This window comes from Oncorhynchus nerka, linkage group LG22, assembly GCF_034236695.1.
Source record: "Oncorhynchus nerka isolate Pitt River linkage group LG22, Oner_Uvic_2.0, whole genome shotgun sequence".
In the NCBI taxonomy this organism is placed as follows: domain Eukaryota; kingdom Metazoa; phylum Chordata; class Actinopteri; order Salmoniformes; family Salmonidae; genus Oncorhynchus; species Oncorhynchus nerka.
The window spans coordinates 52,175,633-52,198,577 of NC_088417.1; the positions used below are offsets into that span (position 1 = coordinate 52,175,633).

General features: G+C 40.4%; 1 protein-coding gene across 1 annotated transcript in view; it reads left to right on the forward strand.

Annotated features, from left to right (window-relative positions):
* LOC115105315 (double C2-like domain-containing protein beta) overlaps positions 1-22,945 on the forward strand; it is a 314,653-nt gene that overhangs the window by 313 nt on the left and 291,395 nt on the right. The window contains 3 exon segments of the mRNA XM_029627235.2: positions 17,339-17,438; positions 19,555-19,698; positions 19,845-19,974. Coding sequence (XP_029483095.2) covers positions 17,339-17,438; positions 19,555-19,698; positions 19,845-19,974 — 374 coding nt within the window.

Here is a 22,945-nt window from a genome sequence, read left to right on the forward strand (position 1 = left end):
TACAATTCATGGCACATTGTGAACAATACCTAAATGCATACAAACATTCACACGGGCCTAGAAAAGCCAACATATGTCATTTTCATACATCAGTATAATAGCTGCCTGAACATTTAAGTGCAATGTAAATGTCAATACAATACATTTTTCAACTGGAAAGGCTAGTTTAGAGCGTAGAAAATGCGTCATATTAGTACGGTACGTAAACCACAAGAGCCACTGAATCTTGTGTAGCTGACTGTATAGGTAACATGTTTGTCTAGAAACGCGTCACGTTTAGGTTGTTTTAGCGGACTGAACTCTACTCCATGGTGAAACGAGCAATTGATGCAGGTAGATTAGCCACCTGTTAGAAGCATACCTGGGATGTATTCATTACGGAAACCGTTCACAGTTTAAGAACCAAACGTAAGCAAACTGAACAAAACGAGAGTTTATATTGGACAAATGCAGGTAGGTCCCTATCCGTTCTGTTTGCTACCGTTGAATACACTTTTTGCAACAGATTCGCCAGAATGAATACACCCCTGTTGAATCTATGCAACGCTTGGGGTCTATTTATTATGCCTATTCTGTTGCAAAACGTTTCGTTTCCTGCGAAGTGTTTTGCAACAGAAACCTATACTCCAAACGGAAAACATTTTGCAACAGAAATGAGAGTTCATAATGGACTAATTCAGGTAGGTTCCTGCCGGTTCGTTCTGTTTGGTTCTTAAACTGTTAATGATTTCTGTTGCCAGACGCAATGCTTACACCCAGTGGCAATTTTAGCATGTAAATCTTGGTGGGGAAAACACAACACTAAACAATACATTATTTGCACAATAATAGTGACAAACGGTGCCCACAAACTGTTAGTGCTTACATAAAGCTGTCAAACTAGCACAACTTTCTTTTCAGCACATGGAGTGAATCCTTACAACTGCTACACTTGGCATTCAGCGAAGCCTTGTCTGTTAATTCAGCCTCATTTACTGCCTTTTTAAAAACATAGCTGACATGGCTGACTTGCTTAAACAAATGTGGTTTCTACTGACAATTGAGATGTACAAACAATTCAAAGGGAACGATGAGCGGAACATTTTGATTAAGACATGAATTAATGAGCGAGCTAAGACAGAAGTAGTCAATACAACCATTTGTTCAGCACTTTTGAAATGAATAGCAACAGAATTCAGAACATGGGCCGTTCTTACAGTATTCTCCCTGTAAACCAAGTCACAACCATAGGATAAATAAAGGGGGCATATAAGCACACCATGAAAGCACTTGCAATATTCGATGATGATATTTCTCTAAAACAGGCTATAGGCTACATGTGCATCACCAAGTCAGAACAGTAGGCTAAGTTACATTTACATTTACATTTAAGTCATTTAGCAGACGCTCTTATCCAGAGCGACTTACAAATTGGTGCGTTCACCTTAAGACATCCAGTGGAACAGCCACTTTACAATAGTGCATCTAAATATTTTAAGGGGGGGGGGTGAGAAGGATTACTTTATCCTATCCTAGGTATTCCTGAAAGAGGTGGGGTTTCAGGTGTCTCCGGAAGGTGGTGATTGACTCCGCTGTCCTGGCGTCGTGAGGGAGTTTGTTCCACCATTGGGGGGCCAGAGCAGCGAACAGTTTTGACTGGGCTGCGCAGGAACTGTACTTCCTCAGTGGTAGGGAGGCGAGCAGGCCAGAGGTGGATGAACGCAGTGCCCTTGTTTGGGTGTAGGGCCTGATCAGAGCCTGGAGGTACTGAGGTGCCGTTCCCCTCACAGCTCCGTAGGCAAGCACCATGGTCTTGTAGCGGATGCGAGCTTCAACTGGAAGCCAGTGGAGAGAGCGGAGGAGCGGGGTGACGTGAGAGAACTTGGGAAGGTTGAACACCAGACGGGCTGCGGCGTTCTGGATGAGTTGTAGGGGTTTAATGGCACAGGCAGGGAGCCCAGCCAACAGCGAGTTGCAGTAATCCAGACGGGAGATGACAAGTGCCTGGATTAGGACCTGCGCTGCTTCCTGTGTGAGGCAGGGTCGTACTCTGCGGATGTTGTAGAGCATGAACCTACAAGAACGGGCCACCGCCTTGATGTTAGTTGAGAACGACAGGGTGTTGTCCAGGATCACGCCAAGGTTCTTAGCGCTCTGGGAGGAGGACACAATGGAGTTGTCAACCGTGATGGCGAGATCATGGAATGGGCAGTCCTTCCCCGGGAGGAAGAGCAGCTCCGTCTTGCCGAGGTTCAGCTTGAGGTGGTGATCCGTCATCCACACTGATATGTCTGCCAGACATGCAGAGATGCGATTCGCCACCTGGTCATCAGAAGGGGGAAAGGAGAAGATTAATTGTGTGTCGTCTGCATAGCAATGATAGGAGAGACCATGTGAGGTTATGACAGAGCCAAGTGACTTGGTGTATAGCGAGAATAGGAGAGGGCCTAGAACAGAGCCCTGGGGGACGCCAGTGGTGAGAGTGCGTGGTGAGGAGACAGATTCTCGCCACGCCACCTGGTAGGAGCGACCTGTCAGGTAGGACGCAATCCAAGCGTGGGCCGCGCCGGAGATGCCCAACTCGGAGAGGGTGGAGAGGAGGATCTGATGGTTCACAGTATCGAAGGCAGCCGATAGGTCTAGAAAGTTATGAGGGGGAAAGGGAACAAATTATTTGGGTGAGGCACATGGGCTACTAACAAGTTACTACATAACATACACTTATGTATACTGTCGCTAAGTAAGTAAAACTATCTCCCTGGCATATTACATAATTTATGCAGCAGCATACAAAACGTTTGTATGCGGCAGGTAGCCTAGTGGTTAGAGCGTTGGGCCAGTAACTGATCGAATCCCCGATCTGACAATGTAAAAATCTGTCATTCTGCCCCTGGACAAGGCAGTTAACCCACTGTTCCTAGGCCGTCATTGTGAACAAGAATGTGTTCTTAACTGACTTGCCTAGTTAAATAAAGGTTAAATAAAAAAGACACATTTTGGACTCCCCTTGTTGTGCTGTGCTCACTTGAACAGGAAGGTGACGCTGCGGTCCTTCTTGTGGGAAGATTTTGTCATCAAAGTCAGGCATTCTCTGGATTTATGATGCTTTCAAGACAACTGAGAACTCGGAAGTAACAAGGTCGAATCATGACATTAGTGATCTTCAGGACAAAGCTCGAGATAGAGGCCCGACTTGGATGACAGTTCAAAACGTATTTTTCCAGTAAGCAATATTTTTCAGAGTTGTTAGTTGTCTTGAACGTGTCAGAAGTCATGCTGGATTGCCAGCATGGCCAATATTTTTATTTATATATATACGTACGTACTTGGGAAGTGTTCAGACCCCTTCCCTTTTTCCAAATTTTTATTACGTTACAGCCTTATTCTAAAATGGATTAACAAAAGAAAATATCCTCATCAATCTATACACAATACCCCATAAAGAGAAACAGGTTTTTGAACATTTTGCACATTTAATAATAATATTACATAAAATTACATAAGTATTCAGACCTCCTTCCCTGAGTAAGAGCATTGAAGATGGGTCGTGGCTGGGTCTTCCAGCATGACAACGACCCGAAGCACACAGCCAGGGCAACTAAGGAGTGGCTCCATAAGCAGCATCTCAAGGTCCTGGAGTGGCCTAGCCAGTGTCCAGACCTGAACCCAATAGAACATCTTTGGAGGGAGCTGAAAGTCCGTATTGCCCAGCGACAGCCCCAAAACCTGAAGGATCTGGAGAAGGTCTGTATGGAGGTGTGGGCCAAAATCCCTGCTGGAGTGTGTGCAAACCTGGTCAAGAACTACAGGAAATGTATGATCTCTGTAATTGCAAACAAAGGTTTCTGTACCAAATATTAAGTTCTGCTTTTCTGATGTATCAAATACTTATGTCATGCAATAAAATGCAAATTAATTACTTAAAAATTATACAATGTGATTTTCTGGATTTTTGTTTTAGATTCCGTCTCTCACAGTTGAAGTGTACCTATGATAAAAATGACAGACCTCTACATGCTTTGTAGGTAGGAAACACTGCCGATTTAGCAGGTTATCAAATACTTCTCCCCACTAAATATATATATATATATACATACTACCAGTCAAAAGTTTGGACACACCGACTCATTACAGGGTTTTTCTTTCTCCAAAACAATTCAATATATATTTGAGATTATTCAATGCAGCCACCCTTTGCCTTGATGACAGCTTTGCACACTCTTTGCATTCTCTCATCCAGCTTCACCTGTAATGCTTTTGCAATGGTCTTGAAGGATTTCCCACATGCCAATCACTTATTGGCTGCTTTTTCCTTCAATCTGCCGGCCAACTCATCCCAAACCATCTCAATTGGGTTGAGGTCGGTGATTGTGGAGGCCAGGTCATCTGATGCATCATTCCATCACTCTTCTTCTTGGTCAAATAGCCCTTACACAGCCTGGCAGTGTGTTGGGTCATTGTCCTGTTTAAAAATAAATGATAGTCCCACTAAGTGCAAACCAGTTGCCTAGTTAAATTTTTTAAAAGTGCAAGGCAGATGGGATGATATATCGCTGCAGAATTCTGTGGTAGCCATGCTGGCTATGTGTGCCTTGAATTGTAAATACATCACTGAAAGTGTCACCAGCAAAGCACCATCACACCACCTCTTCCATGCTTCACGGTGGAAATCACACATGCGGAGATCATCCGTTGACCTACTCTGCGTCTCACAAAGACACAGCGGTTTGAACCAAAAATCCTACATTTGGACTCCATCATACCAAAGGACAGATTTACACCGGTCTAATGTCCATTGCTTGTGTTTCTTAGCCTAGGCAAGTCTCTTTTTGTAGGTGTCATTTTAGTATTTATTTTAATTTAATCTGTATTTAACCTTTTCACACATACCAACACACGGGTGTGATAATTCTACAGTGGCCCCTGAATCGTACAATCAAACCGGTGTGATTAGAACGCTTATTTAGAATGTTGCGTCAATCGAAACTGGACAATCAGCTTTTGAGCTGGCCACACTTTTTTTCAGAAACATTTTGCACAACAGTCCTTACATAGTTATGTCCAGAATGTGAGCAGGTTTTTTTGGATGCAATGTTCAGACATTCACAGGAGTATCTACAGCATAACACAATCGTCCAAACCAGAAAAATGTAGGCTACATTTGTCCTAGCGCTAACTGAGGAAAGATTGACAAGCACTCATTTTGTATAAATCTCGCTAACAAACTACAATATGAATTAGCTAATAGAAATTACTATTTATAATTAATCATATCACGGGTGAGCTCACCATTGATCTAAATAATTGAGTAAAACATTCTCTAGAAATATGAAAGTATCCGACGATGGGTAGTTTCTGCACGCCTTTTTTTCCCCCTCACAGAAACCAAAGATAGTAAGAGGAGACAAGATGAGTTTGGTCTGTTAATAGTATGCATGTTCAAGGGGAGGTGTCGTCCACCATCGTTCACATTCGACCATTCAATTCCGGAAGACCTCAAAAAATGAATGAACCCTTTTACACACCTCATTTTGTTATGTCTTTGGTCCAACAGACGTTTACGTGAAACCCAGAATGCATTGTATGTCAACAAACATGGCTGCACACATAATCAGTACAACCTTCAAAGTATTTTGCACACATATGTGCCCATTACAATCTATGCAAGAATCGGAATGCATGCAAACAATTGGGAAGTGCTTGGGGAATTTTTTCCGGGTCAGAAATGTCATAAAAATGTATTTTCCGCAAAAGTAAATATTATAATTTTTATGTGAATGAATGAGGCGGAACACACCTCAAACTGTTAGAAAATAATTTGAAATTGATAAATAAAAACAGGCTAAGTGCCTTGGTTTGAGGGCAGCGCTGATTAAATATACTGTTGCGTAACAATCACATTCTGGAATGGAGAGAATGTTCTAACATCACGTGCATAGCGACCGTTTAGAGACATTTGGAACTCACACATGAAAGAGTTATCAAGGCAAGTCAGTTAAGAACAAATTCTTATTTACAATGATGGCCTAGGAACAGGGGGTTAACTGCCTTGTTCAGGGGCAGAACGACAGATTTTTACATTGATAGCTCAGGGATTCGATCTAGCAGCCTTTGGTTACTGGCTCAACGCTCTAACCACCCCAAAAGTAGTGGTAGTAGTGGTTTCTTTGCAGCAATTTGACCATGAAGGCCTGATTCACACAGTCTCCTCTGAACAGTTGATGTTGAGATGTGTCTGTTACTTGATCTTTGTGAAGCATTTATTTTGGCTGCAATTTCTGGTAACTCTAATGAACTTATCCTTTGCAGCAGAGGTAACTTTGGGTCCTTCCTTTCCTGTAGCGGTCCTCATGATGGCCAGTTTCATCTTAGTGCTTGATGGTTTTTGCGACTGCACTTGAAGAAACTTCAAAAGTTGTTGACATTTTCCATATTGACTGATCTTCATGTCTTAAAGTAATGATGGACTGTCATTTCCCTTTTCTTATGCTGGTTGAGAGAATGCCAACCGTGTGCAAAGATGTCATCAAGGCAAAGAGTGGCTACTTTGAAGAATCTCAAATATAACACTTTTTTTTTTTGTTTAATACAGGATTCCATATGTGTTATTTTACCCGTTCACTTTTGACGGGTACTGTGTGTTCTATAGTTTATGTTTTTACATCTCAAATCGAAGTTTATTGGTCGCATACACCGTTTAGCAGATGTTATAGCGGGTGCAGCTAAATGCTTCTGTTACTAGCTCCTAACAATTCAATAAAATGTCAAACAGGTGGGCCTACACAAATAATAAAAATAATAAAATGTTGGGACAAATCCAATTAACAACCCAAATGACACGGTAACGGTAATCAAAATGCAATCTATACTTATGTAAGCCTACACTGGAAGAATTTACTCAAGATATACTAAGAATGATATTTATTTACAGCAGTAGATGCAGTATATCAGCTATGTCAAGAATCCAGTGTATAAATAAATATGTGGTGTTTAAACAGTGTCCAGTAGTATAAGCTATGTCCGGAATATAATATTTTATTACTCAGTGTGAAACGGGAAGTGTCCAGTGGTTCAATGTCTGTGTGTGTGTGCGTGCATATGAGTATGAGGTGTGTAATACCTTGTGTGTGTTTTGTGTGAATGGAGCGTGCATCACCTGGTAGACAGCTAGTGATGGCCTGGTAATAGCAGATGCTTTTAGTCTCTCGGTTTTGGCACTGATGCACCTTTACTGACTCTGTTTTCTATTTTGTAGTTCATTTAATTTTAATCCCCAATTTCGTGGTATCCAATTGTTAGTAGTTACTATCTTGTCTCATCGCTACAACTCCCGTACGGGCTCAGGAGAGGAAAGCTCCTAACATGCGTCCTCCAAAACACAACCCAACCAAGCTGCACTGCTTCTTAACCCAGCGCGCATCCAACCTGAAAGCCAGCTGCACCAATGTGTTGGAGGAAGTACCTGGTGACTTGGTTAGCGCGCACTGCGCCCGGCCCGCCACAGGAGTCGCTGGTGCCCGATGAGACAAATCCCTACCGGCCAGGCCCTCCCTAACCCGGGCGACGCTAGGCCAATTGTGCTTCGCCCCATGGACCTCCCGGTCGCGGCTGGCTGCGATAGAACCTGGGTGCGAACCCAGAGTCTGGTGGCACAGCCCTAAACCACTGCGCCACCCGGGAGGCCCTTTTGACTCTCTTTTCAGAAGGTAGCCTAGTAAACAGTCCATGGCTCAGATGCCTGCAGTCCTTAAAGGACACATTTTATTTTTTACTACCAAATCTATATTTTTGATGTAAATGGAATAAGGGTCCAGACACCTTTTTTGTAATTTTGTATATTTTTTTAGAAACTTGCCCCAAACAGCAAATCACTTCCTCGTCCTTTGTTGTGTAGTATGTGGGCCCCGATAAAACATGATCAATGGCTTCAAAAACACCCAAATACGTCCTTGTAGAAACAGCAAAGCTCTCCGTATAGTGATGTAGGTCTTTAGATGTTGTACACATGAAATTGTGTCACTCCGAGCTTTATCCTCAAACATTATATTCCATATTGTTACGACTCGAATACTAACGTCTGTTCGGATATTTGAATATTTAAATCACTGTGCCTATCCCTACAAGCAATAAAGTAAAAAATAACACTAACATAAACAAAGGACTGCAAAGTAGGGCAACCATCATTATCCCACCTGGTAAGATTTTGACGACAATTGTATTGCTTTGTGGTTGTATGTCCTAAAGGCAGCCTGTTTTGAATAGGCCACAATATCATCCCTCTGGGACCACAGAGCGGTATGGGTCCTCCGTTAGAATTCACATTCAACCTCAATCAAAATAGATTTAATATGATACATACATACACTGAGTGTACAACACATTCGGAACACTTGATCTTTCCATTAGACTGACAGTGAATCCAGGTGAAAGCTATGATCCCTTGTTGATCTTGTTAAATCCACTTAAATCATTGTATATGAAGGAGGAGACAGGTTAAAGAATAGTTTTTTTAAGCCTTGAGGCAATTGAGACATGGATTGTGTATGTGTGTGATTCAGTGGGTGAATAGGCAAGACAAAAGATGTAAGTGCCTTTGGACGGGGTATGGTAGTAGGTGCCAGGCGCACCGGTGTGAGTGTGTCAAGAACCGCTACAATGCTGGTTTAATACACACAGTTTCCCGTCCACCACCCAAAGGACATCCAGCCAACTGTGGGAAGCATTGGATTCAACATGGGCCAGCATTCCTGTGGAATGTTTTCGACACATTGTAGAGTCCATGCCCCAACAAATTGAGGCTTTTCTGAGGGCAAAAGGGGCTGTAACTCAATATTAGAAAGTTGTTCCTAATGTTTTGTACAGTCAGTGCATAATTTGTATATCATCCCTCTGGATCCTCAGATAGAATTCACATTCAACCTCAATCACTTAAAGCCATGGCATGCAATAACAATTACAATAACAGACGAGTTACAATAATTGAAAGGAACACTGTCACATTTAATTTCAATGACTTGCATGCACAAAGAGCCCTCCCCAAATAAGATCAATGAGTCTCTCGGAATTGTTGGAAAGAGCATGTCAATAGTAACAGTGTTAGCCTTTTCCTGTCGGCTGGTGTTAGCTGGAGAGCCATGGCACGGCTTTTGTTATCCCAGTCAATCACCGCCGTCTGTTTCGGAAGGAAAAGAATGTTTCTGCAATGAATTGTTCTTCTGTCATGTGTCCAGCCTGTCAGGCAGGCAGGCTGTGAACTATTTATAAGAGCTCAACCCCGGAATTCACTGTTTCCTCCTTTTCCTCGCTCTCGCCTTCATTTGTTCAAAGGCCTGGCCCGTGGCAAGGCGATTTAACTGCAAGGCGATTTTAACCGGCTCTCATAGACCTCACTCTTTCAAAGGAAGGGGGGATTTTGCAGGTAAACATTTTCTCTCCCTTAACTTTACTCTGTTTGCCAAAATATTTTGTGCTGTGGTTTTTGTGTGGGACCTGGGTTGTCTTGAACAGATTTTCCCCATGAAAAGATGCAGCGAGTGATTGCTCCAGAGCTAAAGCACTGTAGTTTAGTTCATGGAAATAGTGTTTGATTAGGTTAAGGTGCACTGTGAATGTCAGGCATTACTGCCAGATAAGAGCCATTGATGACTGCTTTAATGTTGCTCTGTTTCATGACCTGTGATAGATTAGAAAATGAATCCAATTGGTTGGTAAAAAATCTTCCCTTGGGATTCAATACGTGCACTGAAATTTGAGGTAAATCTCGAGTTGCCTGATGACTCAATCTAAATTCATCTGCTGCTCTGTTCACTTCATAATTCTGCCATCGAGACTGCCATCGTTGAAGTCGTTTGTAGTGATGTTTAAATGAGGGGCGGTTGTGCAAAACGATGTCATCAGCAATTGGATCATCAAACCAATCCAAGCATCAAAGCCAATGAAAGCATCAAAGCTGCTTTACCTATGTGTTCTAGCCCTGGCCCAACCCATCAGCTTCTGGAACCAATCAGAACGGTTAACATCTGTCTGCGTTCTAGAAATCGTCGAGGAGGTACTAAGATCCAGACTAATTGGGGAGAAGAAAATAACGTCCGTGGGTGTGGCATAGCGTTTGGCCGAAACCAATGTTCCAATGTTGATTAATACAACTTTAAATGCTTACAGTTTAAACAGTATTGGCGAAAAGTTATCCAATTTTGCAACGAAGCAGCTAAAGTAATAAAAAGGCTACCCAAAACGTTTGACCCAAGTTAAACAATTTAAAGGCAATACACTCAATTGGTATTTGGTAGCATGTAAACTTCTGACCTACTGGGAATGTGATGAAAGAAATAAAAGCTTAACTAAATCATTCTCTCTACTACTATTCTGACATTTCACATTCTTATAATAAAGTGGTGATTTTATATATATGTATATATGTGTGTATGTGTGTGTGTATATATGTGTGTGTGTATATATGTGTGTGTGTATATATATGTGTGTGTGTATATATGTGTGTATATATGTGTATGTATATGTGTATATATGTGTATGTATATGTGTGTGTGTATGTGTGTGTGTGTGTGTGTGTATGTATGTATGTGTGTGTATGTATATATATGTGTGTGTATATATATATATATATATATATATATATATATACAGTGCCTTGCGAAAGTATTCGGCCCCCTTGAACTTTGCGACTTTTTGCCACATTTCAGGCTTCAAACATAAAGATATAAAACTGTATTTTTTTGTGAAGAATCAACAACAAGTGGGACACAATCATGAAGTGGAACGACATTTATTGGATATTTCAAACTTTTTTAACAAATCAAAATTATTCAGCCCCTTTACTTTAAACTGTATTTTCCACTTCATGATTGTGTCCCACTTGTTGTTGATTCTTCACAAAAAAATACAGTTTTATATCTTTAATATTTGAAGCCTGAAATGTGGCAAAAGGTCACAAAGTTCAAGGGGGCCGAATACTTTCGCAAGGCACTGTGTGTGTGTGTGTGTGTGTGTGTGTGTGTGTGTGTGTGTGTGTGTGTGTATGTGTGTGTGTGTGTATATGTGTGTATGTGTGTGTGTGTGTATATGTGTGTGTGTGTGTGTGTGTATATATGTGTGTGTGTGTGTGTGTGTGTATATGTGTGTGTGTATATATGTGTGTGTGTGGAGTAATCAGGAAGGTGATAGTCCAGGTGTGCCTGATGATGAGGCACAGGTGTGCATAATGATGGGTAGCCAGGGCAGCTGGTTAATAAACCAACAAAGTCGAATGCTGGAGGGGAGGAGCAGGAGTAGATGTGACAATGTTATTGTTTGACTCCCAAGTTTACCTCAAAATGATGGTTATTATATCAATATTTGCATAGAAATGTGTTTCCACTGCCATTTCTCTCACACTTAATTTTACAGACACAAAAAGATCCTACCATGTCAAAGGAACACTTTGTACCAACATTTCCTGTTTTCATCAGCCCGGTTGTGAATTTTTTCATGCCTCAGGTAATTAATCCAAATGAAATGGTTGGATGGAAACCTGGTTACTGACTTGGCATATTCAGTCTGAAAGCTGTAAACGTGTGTGTCCTGATGAATTGTCCTGTGTTTGTTTGCTTTGCTCTAACCATACTTAATGTAGTCAGCTGGGCCTGATTCCAAAGCACTAATGTGGAACAAAGGCCATTAGGTGGGTTGGAAATGTAAATAGAGTTAATTGCTCAGCCATAAACAAGGACATAGTGGCTTTTCTCAATGACATGGCGTTATACGCTTATAGCCAGAGAATGTTTGTGGTGGGGAGTAGACCTGGGCAATATGAGCAAAATCCATATCGCGATAAATTGCTTAAATTACGACAAATAGAAAGGTTAACATTAATCGGCACCACAGTTTTTTTTTATGATCCTTTAAACTACTACTACTGGTCTAATGGTTGTAGCCATCAATTGTCCCATTAACAGTCACCGTTATTAGCAAACTTATTTCATTTCAAACCCCATATTTCTCTAATATAGGTTATTTATCGTAATGAATGATATTAATCAAATGCCTGCAATAAGTGATGTCAATGTCGATAATTTTCCTTTTATCGTCCCATCTGTAGTAGGGAGGTTGTAAGTGTTAGCGATGGGAAAGATTGACTTTTTATACTGTGTTCATAAATTGAATTTTTAAGTTGTCTAAAGTCGATCCTGTCCTGGTCAGTTTCTAGAAGACTTCTAACATACTGTATTTCTCAACGGCCCTGTCTTTTCCGATTAGTGCCAATGAAACATAAAAAGCGAGGACAGGTTGCTACTTTTGTGTACTGAGATGTAGCCTGAGGCCGGAACAAGATTCAATTCAACAGATTAACGACCTGCCCACAAAGATGTACTTTTAAAGGCAATATCCCCAATGTTTGTGGAAATTACGTTCGCTGTAAATGTCACTGCAGATAACAGCTCATGTCAATCACCTTTAGAAGTCCATCGCAGTGTACAGGTTTTCACAAGTGTTTTATCAGTGTTGTTTTTGAAAAGAGTAAAAAAAATGTTTTTAGTTTGAATTCAACTCTCCTTAAAGGACAGCCCCAGAGGATATTGTTGCCACTATTTCTACGTAATTTTACATTTAGTTTCCACCTCCAAAGAATGGCGAAGGCTACTTATACCTATTTTGGTTTGGGAATTTCCACGTGGAGTTGATAAACATAAACAAATGGGGCACTGACAGCTGTCGGTGTAGCTAGCTATCTTACTAACCTTATCTAGCTAGCTAGCTATCTTACTAACCTTATCAAGCAAACTCATGTTATCTGCTGTTGCTGTTTTTTTATTTGTTTTATTTACTAAACCGTAATCAAAATATTAGCCAGCTGGCTCAATGGCTGGTTCTGGAGCTGTATTTGTCATAAGCATTGATTTAGGGAAAACTTTCCACAGATGGAAACCACTGGCCTATCTTTTACTTAGCTATCTATTGTTATCTCAAGTTTTGGAATCATCCATAAATTGCAGCCATGATTTCGCCACAGAACAATAGAAAGAATAAGATGAAGCTCCAGTAATAAAGGTTAAATATAATACTAATACATTCTAAATAAATCAGTGAGTGTCACCAGCTTCACGGTGGGAACCACACATGTAGAGATCCGTTCTCCTACTCTGCATCTCACAAAGACACAGCGGTTGGAACCTAAAATCTCAAATTTGAGAGGACAGATTTCTACCAGTCTAATGTCCAAGGCTCGCGATTCTTGTCCCAAGCAAGTCTCTTCTTATCGGTGTCCTTTAATAGTGATTTATTTGCAGCAATTTATCCTCTGAACAGTTGATGTTGATGTCTGTTGCTTAAACTCTGAAGCATTTATTTTGGCTGCAATTCCTGAGGCTAGCAACTATTATGAACGTATCCTCTGCAGCAGAGGTAACTCAGTCTTCCATTCCTGTGTTAACTGCACCTCAGATTGCAGCCCAAATAAATGCTTCACAGAGTCAAGTAACAGACACATCTCAGCATCAACTGTTCAGAGGAAGCTGCATAGAATTCAAGGCACACTTAACCAGCATGGCTACCACTGCATTCTGCAGCAATACGCCATCTCATCTGGTTTGCGCTTAGTGGGACTATCGTTTGTTTTTCAACAGGACAATGACCCAACACACCTCCAGGCTGTGTAAGGGCTATTTGACCAAGGAGAGTGATGAAGTGCTGCATCAGATGACCTGGCCTCCACAATCACCAGACCTCAACCCAATTGAGATGGTTTGGGTTGAGTTGGACTGCAGAGTGGAGGAAAATCAGCCAACAAGTGCTCAGCATATGTGGGAACTCCTTCAAGATTGTTGGAAAAGCATTCCAGTTGAAGCTGGTTGAGAGAATGCCAAGAGGGTGCAAAGCTGTCATAAAGGCAAAAGGGTGGCTACTTTGAAGAATCTAAAATATATTTTGATTTGTTTAACACTTTTAAACAAATCACAGTTTTAATGTTGTGATGGAATAAGTAGGTGTGTCCAAACCTCTGATTGGTACTGTACATACAGTCAGATTGTCTCCCTGTGTCTTCAAAAAGTATTCATACCCCTTGACTTATTTCACATGTTGTTATTACAGCCCAAATTCAAAATTGATTTTTTTTTATCTCTCACCCTTCTACACACACTACACCATAATGACAAAGTGAAAACATGTTTGTAGAGATTTTTGCAAATGTATTAAAATTAAATGCAGAGATTTCTCATTTACATAAGTATTCTTGTGAGAATCACATTTGGCAGCGATTACAACTGAGTCTTTCTGGCGAAGTCTCTGAGAGCTTTGCACACTTGGATTGTACAATATTTGCACATTATTCTCTCTTTAAATTCTTCAAGCTCTGTCAAGTTGATTGTTGATCAATTCTTGCCATAGATTTAAGTCAAAACTGTCACTCTGCCACTCAGGAACATTCAATGTCGTTTTGTTAAGCATCTCCAGCCTTGTTTTAGGTTATTGTCATGCTGAAAGGTGAAATTGTCTCCCATTGGAAGCAGGCTGAATCAGAAAAAACTCCCTAGTCAAATCAAATTGTATTTGTCACATGTGCCTAATACAACAGGTGAAACACCTTAGAGTGAAATGCTTACTTACAAGCCCTTAACCAACAATGCAGTTTAAAAAAAATAGATAAGTAAACATTTTTAAATAAAAGTAACAAATAATTAAAGAGCAGTGGTAAAATAACAATAGCGAGGCTATATATATATAGGGGATACCGGTACAGAGTCAATGTGCGGGGAACCGGTTAGTCGAGGTAATATGTACATGTAGGTAGAGTTAAAGTGACTATGCAAGATGGCGCTGACAGAGATGGTCGTCTTGTGTCTAGTCCTTAGGAAACTATACAGTATTTTTTTATTTTATGTTACCTTTATTAAACTAGGCAAGTCAGTTAAGAACAAATTCTTATTTTCAATGACTGCCTAGGAACAGTGGGTTAACTGCCTGTTCAGGGGCAGAACGACAGATTTGTACCTTGTCAGCTCGGGGATTTGAACTTGCAACCTTTCGGTTACTAGTCCAACGCTCTAACCACTAGGCTACCCTGCCGCCCCCAATACATTTTAAATGTATTATAAAATAAGAATTTGTTCTTAACTGACTTGCCTAGTTAAATAAAGATTTAAAAAATAAATTCCACTTATGTGACCTGTTCAGTACATTTTTACTCCTGAATTGATTTAGGCTTGCCATAACAAAGGGGTTGATTTAGTTATTGACTCAAGACATTTCAGCTTCAGCAAATTATCCAATGGATTATAATATCATTTTCTGGAGAAAAAAAATTGAGGTGGAAAAAAAGTATGTTTTCACCCCCTATTTTAATTTGATCCATGGCTCAGGTGGCCAAATGGACACAAGGCTGTTTGGCTCATCTCAGTTGCAAACAGAAATAACTTTGCAGCTGTTTCTGATTTAATAAACAATGCCATGCTGGTGGGTGGTACAGTAACATTCAAATAAAATCCAGCCCTGAAACTAAACAGTCATATCATAGGAAAAGACACCGTATTCACACGGATTTGCACAAAGTGGGCAGTTCGGATTTGTCAATTCCAGACCAAATATATCATACTTTGACCAAAATGATGACTTACTGACTTATATTGTTGTGCAACATCATAGCTAAGTTCTGGCCATCGTCTTTCTTGGTAACAATTAAGTAACTTACTGTGATCAATTAAAATGTTTTTTTTATGATTATTTTTTTACAAATATAGCTTCTTAGCAAAATGCAATTTCTCAAGAAATGGACAGTCAGAGGGGTCTGAAAGAGGGGCGTAATTGGAGGAGCATAATGGGAGAGATGTGCTTCTTGGAAAAACAGCTGTTATTGGCAGAGACCAGAGCAAACTGATGTCACCAGGCGGTCCAAAAATTCCACCCAGCCAAACAAGCTGAAGTTTCAAGTGGTGTTTTCAAATACCTCTTAAACTAAAAGTGCATTATCATAATCTTCTAAATTTCACAGTATCATTCAAACCTCAGTTTGGAAATATACAGTATATAAAACACAGGTAAATGATGTTCTATTTGAGATCAATTTTACATGACAGCATTGGATACAGGCAATTGGAAAATTAACTTGAAAGGTTGGTGCAGGGATTGAACCCCGGTCGACGGTGGGGGGAGGTGTAGTCCCACGTGGTTTGAGCAGGGAAGCGTTACCCTTACACCAAGGGCTCTGCATCTAAGTGTGTGTTAGTATGGGAGAGCGAGGGGATGGGAGGAGAATGAAAGAATGCATGATTCCCCAATGAGAGGGGCACACAGACCCTTGGTGTGTCCCAACAACATTTAGAAATTAGGAACGCCGTGACATGAATATTGACATAATATAACTATAAGTACTTAATGTAAATGAATGGGTTATTGTGCAGTTACATGTCTTCTCCTATGAGGGAAATAGTTAAATCTTTTCCAGTGCTTATAATTCATAGTTGATAGTCTGGTAACAGTAATCAGCTGTAATGTTTGATTGCATGTGTGCCCACAGACCAGAGAACTGGGTGATTCATTAATTGGGCCTGTAATAAATAGCTGCCTCTGCTCTGCCTCTGCGTTGCTCGCTAAGATGCACACATCTATACCCTCCCAACAATGTGTCATCTGTTTGTTTGGAAGCAAAATAGCTCTTTTTAAATGCTTCATTCATCCTTTTCCATTTGAAATGATAATTAATGCGTTTCACCAGGGGCTGGAGATGGGTTGGTTGTTCAGCAACAAAACCTGACACGTGCAACTACGGGGCAAAAGGGACAGGGTTGACTTAGCTTGTTGATAACATGTAAACTATATTTTGACTCCAATGTTCATTGAAAACATAAATAAAGTTACACAATGAGCACTTGTCTCTCAAATACATCTTTACAGTTGTTGGTTAGCTAACTAGTTAGCATTTTTTTTGCCAGTCCAAACACCTCAAAACAAGGCATGGTATTAAGAACAAGGAGCTGAAACGAGCCACTTACGATTCACCACATGGCAGTTTCTTGTCATTGTTGCTAGCAATCTGACCATCCAGAAGCATAACAACACACAGCCTTCTTCCCCTTTTGAAGTGCGCACATCGTTTTTGTGACGTTGTCAGCTAACCCGTCTAAAGCTACCCATTTACTGGCTATTGTTGTTCTGCTAACACTAGCATGTTTGCACTCAAAAAGTTGTCTAATATCAAATTCAAAGAAAAAACATATTTGTGGACATGTATAAAAGCCACAGGTATACCCAATTAACATGAGTTATAGGGGTTATACAGTGCTGGGTCAATATCTCTTTGATTTGATTTTCTCAGACAGGATGTAGCCTTTCATTTTCGAGGACTGAGTGTCTGGTTGTGTTTTTGCAGACCTTGTCATCAGCCCTCAAGAGATGACAGAGGCCATGTTTGGGACAGGGAATGATCAGTGGGTCTGTCCCAACGACCGGCAGCTGGCCCTTCGAGCCAAGTGAGTATGCACTCAAATCTCTCCCATCTCACTAAACAGGTGAAAGTGTTTTTGCAATGTCACCTGGGAAAGTTGTTTTGGTTGTGTAAAGGTTTCCTGTGCCCATCAGTATTCTCATCACATTGTATTGTGTTCTTTTTGGTTTGTTGAAACTTGTTTTTGATAGCATGGCAGGTCCGTTGTTTGACAAAACCATTGTGACCATTTTGATCTTACACTGCAATGTATATTTATGTATTTTGTACAACATTTTGCACATGTGGGTTGGTTTGTTTGTTTGTCCGCAGTGTAGTCAAAAAAGGGGATGTTTTTGCTTGTAGTATATGCAGTTGAAGTCGGAAGTTCACATACACCTTAGCCAAATACATTTAAACTCAGTTTTTCACAATTCCTGACATTTAATCAGAGTAAAAATTCCCTGTCTTAGGTCAATTAGGATCACCACTTTATTTTAAGAATGTGAAATGTCAGAATAATAGTAGAGAGAAGGATTTATTTCAGTTTTTATTTCATCACATTCCCAGTGGGTCAGAAGTTTACGTACACTTCATTGATATTTGGTAGCATTGCCTTTAAATTGTTTAACTTGGGTCAAATGTTTTGGGTAGCCTTCCACAACCTTCCCACAAGCTTCCCACAATAAGGTGGGTGAATTTTGGCTCATTCCTCCTGACAGATCTGGTGTAACTGAATCAAGTTTGTCGGTCTCCTTGCTCAAACACACTTTTTTTCAGTTCTGCCCACAAATGTTCTATAGGCTTGAGGTCAGGGCTTTGTGATGGACACTCCAATACCTTGCCTTCGTTGTCCTCAAGTCATTTTGCCAAAACTTTGGAAGTATGCTTGGGGTCATTGTCCATTTGGAAGACCCATCTGCGACTAAGCTTTAACTTCCTAACTGATGTCTTGAGATGTTGCTTCAATATATCCACACGATTTTCCTACCTCAAGATGCCATCTATTTTGTGAAGTACACCAGTCCCTCCTGCAGCAAAGCACCCCCAGAACATGATGCTGCCACCCCTGTGCTTCACGGTTGGGATGGTGTTCTTCGGCTTGCAAGCCTCCCCCTTTTTCCTCCAAACATAACGATGGTCATTATGGCCAAACAGTTCTATTTTTGTTTCATCAGACCAGAGGACATTTCTCCAAAAATTACGATCTTTGTCCCCATGTGAAATTGCAAACCGTAGTCTGGCTTTTTTATGGCAGTTTTGGAGCAGTGGCTTCCTCCTTGCTGAGTGGCATTTCAGGTTTTGTCGATATAGGACTCCTTACTGTGGATATAGATACTTTTGTACTTTTTCTTCCAGCATCTTCACAAGGTCCTTTGATGTTGTTCTGGGATTGAATTGAACTTTTTGCACCAAAGTACGTTCATCTCTAGACGACTAAACGCGTCTCTTTCCTGAGCGGTATGACAGCTGTGTGGTCCCATGGTGTTTATATTTGCGGATTATTGTTTGTACAGATGAACGTGGTACCATCAAGCGTTTGGAAATTGCTCCCAAGGATGAACCAGACTTGTGGAGGTCTACAATTTTTTTTCTGAGGTCTTGGCTGATTTCTTATGATTTTCCCATGATGTCAAATAATGGGGCACTGAGTTTGAAGGTAGGCCTTAAAATACATCCACAGGTACACCTCCAATTGACTCAAATTATGTCAATTAGTCTATCAGAAGCTTATAAAGCCATGATTTCATTTTCTGGAATTGTCCAAGCTGTTTAAGAGGCACAGTCAACTTAGTGTATGTAAACTTCTGACCCACTGGAATTGACTTATAAGTGATATAATCTGTCTTTTAAACAATTGTTGGAAAACTTGTGTCATGCACAAAGGAGATGTCCTAACCGACTTACCAAGACTAGTTTGTTAACAATACATTTGTGGAATGGTTGAAAAATTAGTTTTATTGACTCCAACCTAAGTGTATGTAAACTTACGACTTCAACTGTATATATTTTTGTAAGGTGTGCATACTTGCATAAGCATGGTTCTTCTGTTTGTCACATCACACAGGTTTAATTTTGGCCTGCACTGCCACATGTAATGAATGACACAACAGAATTGAATTGATCGACATCGTGAAGCAACTTGTTTGTTTGTGTCCCAGGCTGCAGACAGGCTGGTCGGTGCACACCTTCCGTACAGACCGACAGAGGAAAAGCCAGATGCTGGAGCAGCAGGAGGTGGAGATCATCCTTAGTGTCATCCGCAGGGCTGAGCAACTTGAGCAGATTGAACAGCTCCGCATCGGGTAGGACACACACACACACACATATACACAGGACTTTCTGTTAGTTTATCTGGACTGTCAATCCATGAGCCGTCAGTGGCAGCACATAGCCAACTTTAGCCTCTGTGTCCATTCTGTAACTGTGTGTCTGTGCGTGTGTGTCCCAGGAGGCTGGTGGAGCGTCTGGACAACATGAAGAAGAGTGCGCTGGGGAACGGCCTGTCCCAGTGCCTGCTGTGTGGGGAGGTCCTGGGCCTCCTGGGAAACCCCTCCATCTTCTGTCAGGACTGCTGCAAGGTAAAGGTCACCACACTGCCTACTCTACTGTTGTACCATAGCAGAGGCCCAAACAGTCCTGAAAGGTTGCAGTGCCTTTGGTTTTAATCCTTAGCTCTTCCCAGTATTTGAAAGTACTGTAGGGGATAGAGCTGGGACATTAAACCGAAAATTACCTGCACTGACATTTCCTTCCTCTTATTGAACCAATTTTGCTTACGTCTGTCATTTTTGGTGATTAGGTATTGGCACCACTTTACAACCAGAGTATGTAATTTAGTGCTGGGGGGATCAATACTAGAGGTCGTCCGATTATGATTTTTCAACGCCAATACCGATTATTGGAGGACCAAAAAAATCCCATACCGATTAATCTGCCGATTTTATTTATTTGTAATAATGACAATTACAACAATACTGAATGAACACTTATTTTAACTTAATATAATACATCAATAAGATCAATTTAGCCTCAAATAAATAGTGAAACATGTTCAATTTGGTTTAAATAATTCAAAAACAAAGTGTTGGAGAAGTAAAAGTGCAATATGTGCCATGTAAAAAAGCTAACGTTTGAGTTCCTTGCTCAGAACATGAGAACATATGAAAGTTGGTGGTTCCTTTTAACATTAGACTTCAATATTCCAAGGTAAGAGGTTTTAGGTTGTAGTTAATATAGTATTTATAGGACTATTTCTTTCTACACCATTTGTATTTCATATACCTTTGACTATTGGATGTTCATATAGGCACTTTAGTATTGCCAGTGTAACAGTATAGCTTCCGTCCCTCTCCTCGCCTCGAACCAGGAACACATCGACAACAACCACACTCGAAGCAGCGTTACCCATCGCTCCACAAAAGCCGCGGCCCTTTCAGAGCAAGGGGAATAACTACTCCAAGTCTCAGAGCGAGTGACGTTTGAACCGCTATTAGCGTGCACCCCGCTAACTAGCTAGCCATTTCACATCGGTTACACCAGCCATTAGGCCGATAGGCTTGAAGTCATAAACAGCGCTGTGCTTGCGAAGAGCTGCTGGCAAAACGCACAAAAGTGCTGTTTGAATGAATGCTTACGAGCCTGCTGCTGCCTACCATCGCTCAGTCCGACTGCTCTATCAAATATCAAATCATAGACTTAATTATAACATAACACACAGAAATACGAGCCTTTGGTCATTAATATGGTCGAATCCGGAAACGATAATTTCGAAAACAAAACGTTTATTTCAGTGAAATACAGAACCGTTCGATATTTTATCTAATGGGTGGCATCCCTAAGTCTAAATATTCTTGTTACATTGTACAACCTTCAATGTTATGCCATAATTACGTAAAATTCTGGCAAATTAGCAAATTAGCAATTGGCAATGAGCCAGGCTGCCCAAACTGTTGCATATACCCTGACTCTGCGTGCAATGAACGCAAAAGTGACACAATTTTACCTGGTTAATATTGCTTGCTTTTTTTCTCTAAATATGCAGGTTTAAAAATATATACTTCTGTGTATTGATTTTAAGAAAGGCATTGGTGTTTATGTTTAGGTACAGTCGTGCAACGATTGTGCTTTTTTCGCAAATGCGCTTTTGTTAAATCATCCCCCATCGTTGCATTGATTATACGCAACGCAGGACTTGCTAGATAAACTAGTAATATCATCAACCTTGTGTAGTTAACTAGTGAATGTGATTGATTGTTTTTTATAAGATAAGTTTGATGCTAGCTAGCAACTTACCTTGGCTTCTACTGCATTCGCGTAACAGGCAGGCTCCTCGTGGAGTACAATGAGAGGCAGGTGGTTAGAGCGTTGGACTAGTTAACCGTAAATTTGCAAGATTGAATCCCAGAGCTGACAAGGTGAAAATCTGTCGTTCTGCCCCTGAACAAGGCAGTTAACCCACCGTTCCTAGGCCGTCATTGAAAATAAGAATGTGTTCTTAACTGACTTGCCTAGTTAAATAAAGGTTGTAAAAAAATATATATATATATATATATATATATATATTTTAAAAAATCGGCGTCCAAAAATACAGATTTCCGATTGTTATGACAACTTGAAATCGGCCCTAATTAATCGGCCATTCCGATTAGTCGGTCGACCTCTAATCAATACAGTTACATATGACATTATTATTTTGGACAATATTATATAGATACTTTGACTCCAAGTATCGATTTGTAAAAAATACTACAAATATTGCTAGTGAGTGTTAGCTAACGCTAGTCGGCTGTACCTGTGCTAGCCTGTTCTCATCTTTTTAAATAGTGAGCCAACCATGACTGATCAAAACACATTTTTTTCATGTTTTCGTCTCTCTGCAGTAGACATATAGTGAGCAATATGTTTGGAACATTGCAATAAAATTGTAGTATCAAAACGCAATACATATAGAATTGAGAGAATCACAATTGTATCGGCATCTAAGTATCATGATGACATCGTATCATGAGGTCCCTGGCAATTCCCAGCCCTAAGGTAACTGAGATGATGCACAGGTGGAACCGTCATTTGCTGTGAATACAATCAAGTAGCCTACCAATTAAACGTTTTTGTAGGACATTACATTTACTGTAAAATATCAATTACATGTCTATCTAGCAACACTATCATATTTTGGGTTAGTAATCTAGCTAATCTGTTTTGAGTTCCCAATTCCTCTGGGGGTGATTTATGTAGTATATAGCCTAGGCCAATATGCACAAAAAAGATGCAAGCAAATTAATCTCTAAAGAGCATAAAGAAATCTGATTATTCTGGATTCTATTTTGATATGTTGCACATCAAAATATCAATCATGAATTCCCTGAACATGTTAAATGAAATAGCTTTCTTTCTCGTCTTACTTCTTGATGGCACTGGAAAATGTTAGTCTAGACCATTTCCGCTATTGGAAAGTAACTGCATGAAAATAAAATAAATGTTGTATTTCTAGTTATCGAGCACAATGGGTCAATTTATCGTGATATAACTTTTTGTCTATATTGCCTCGCT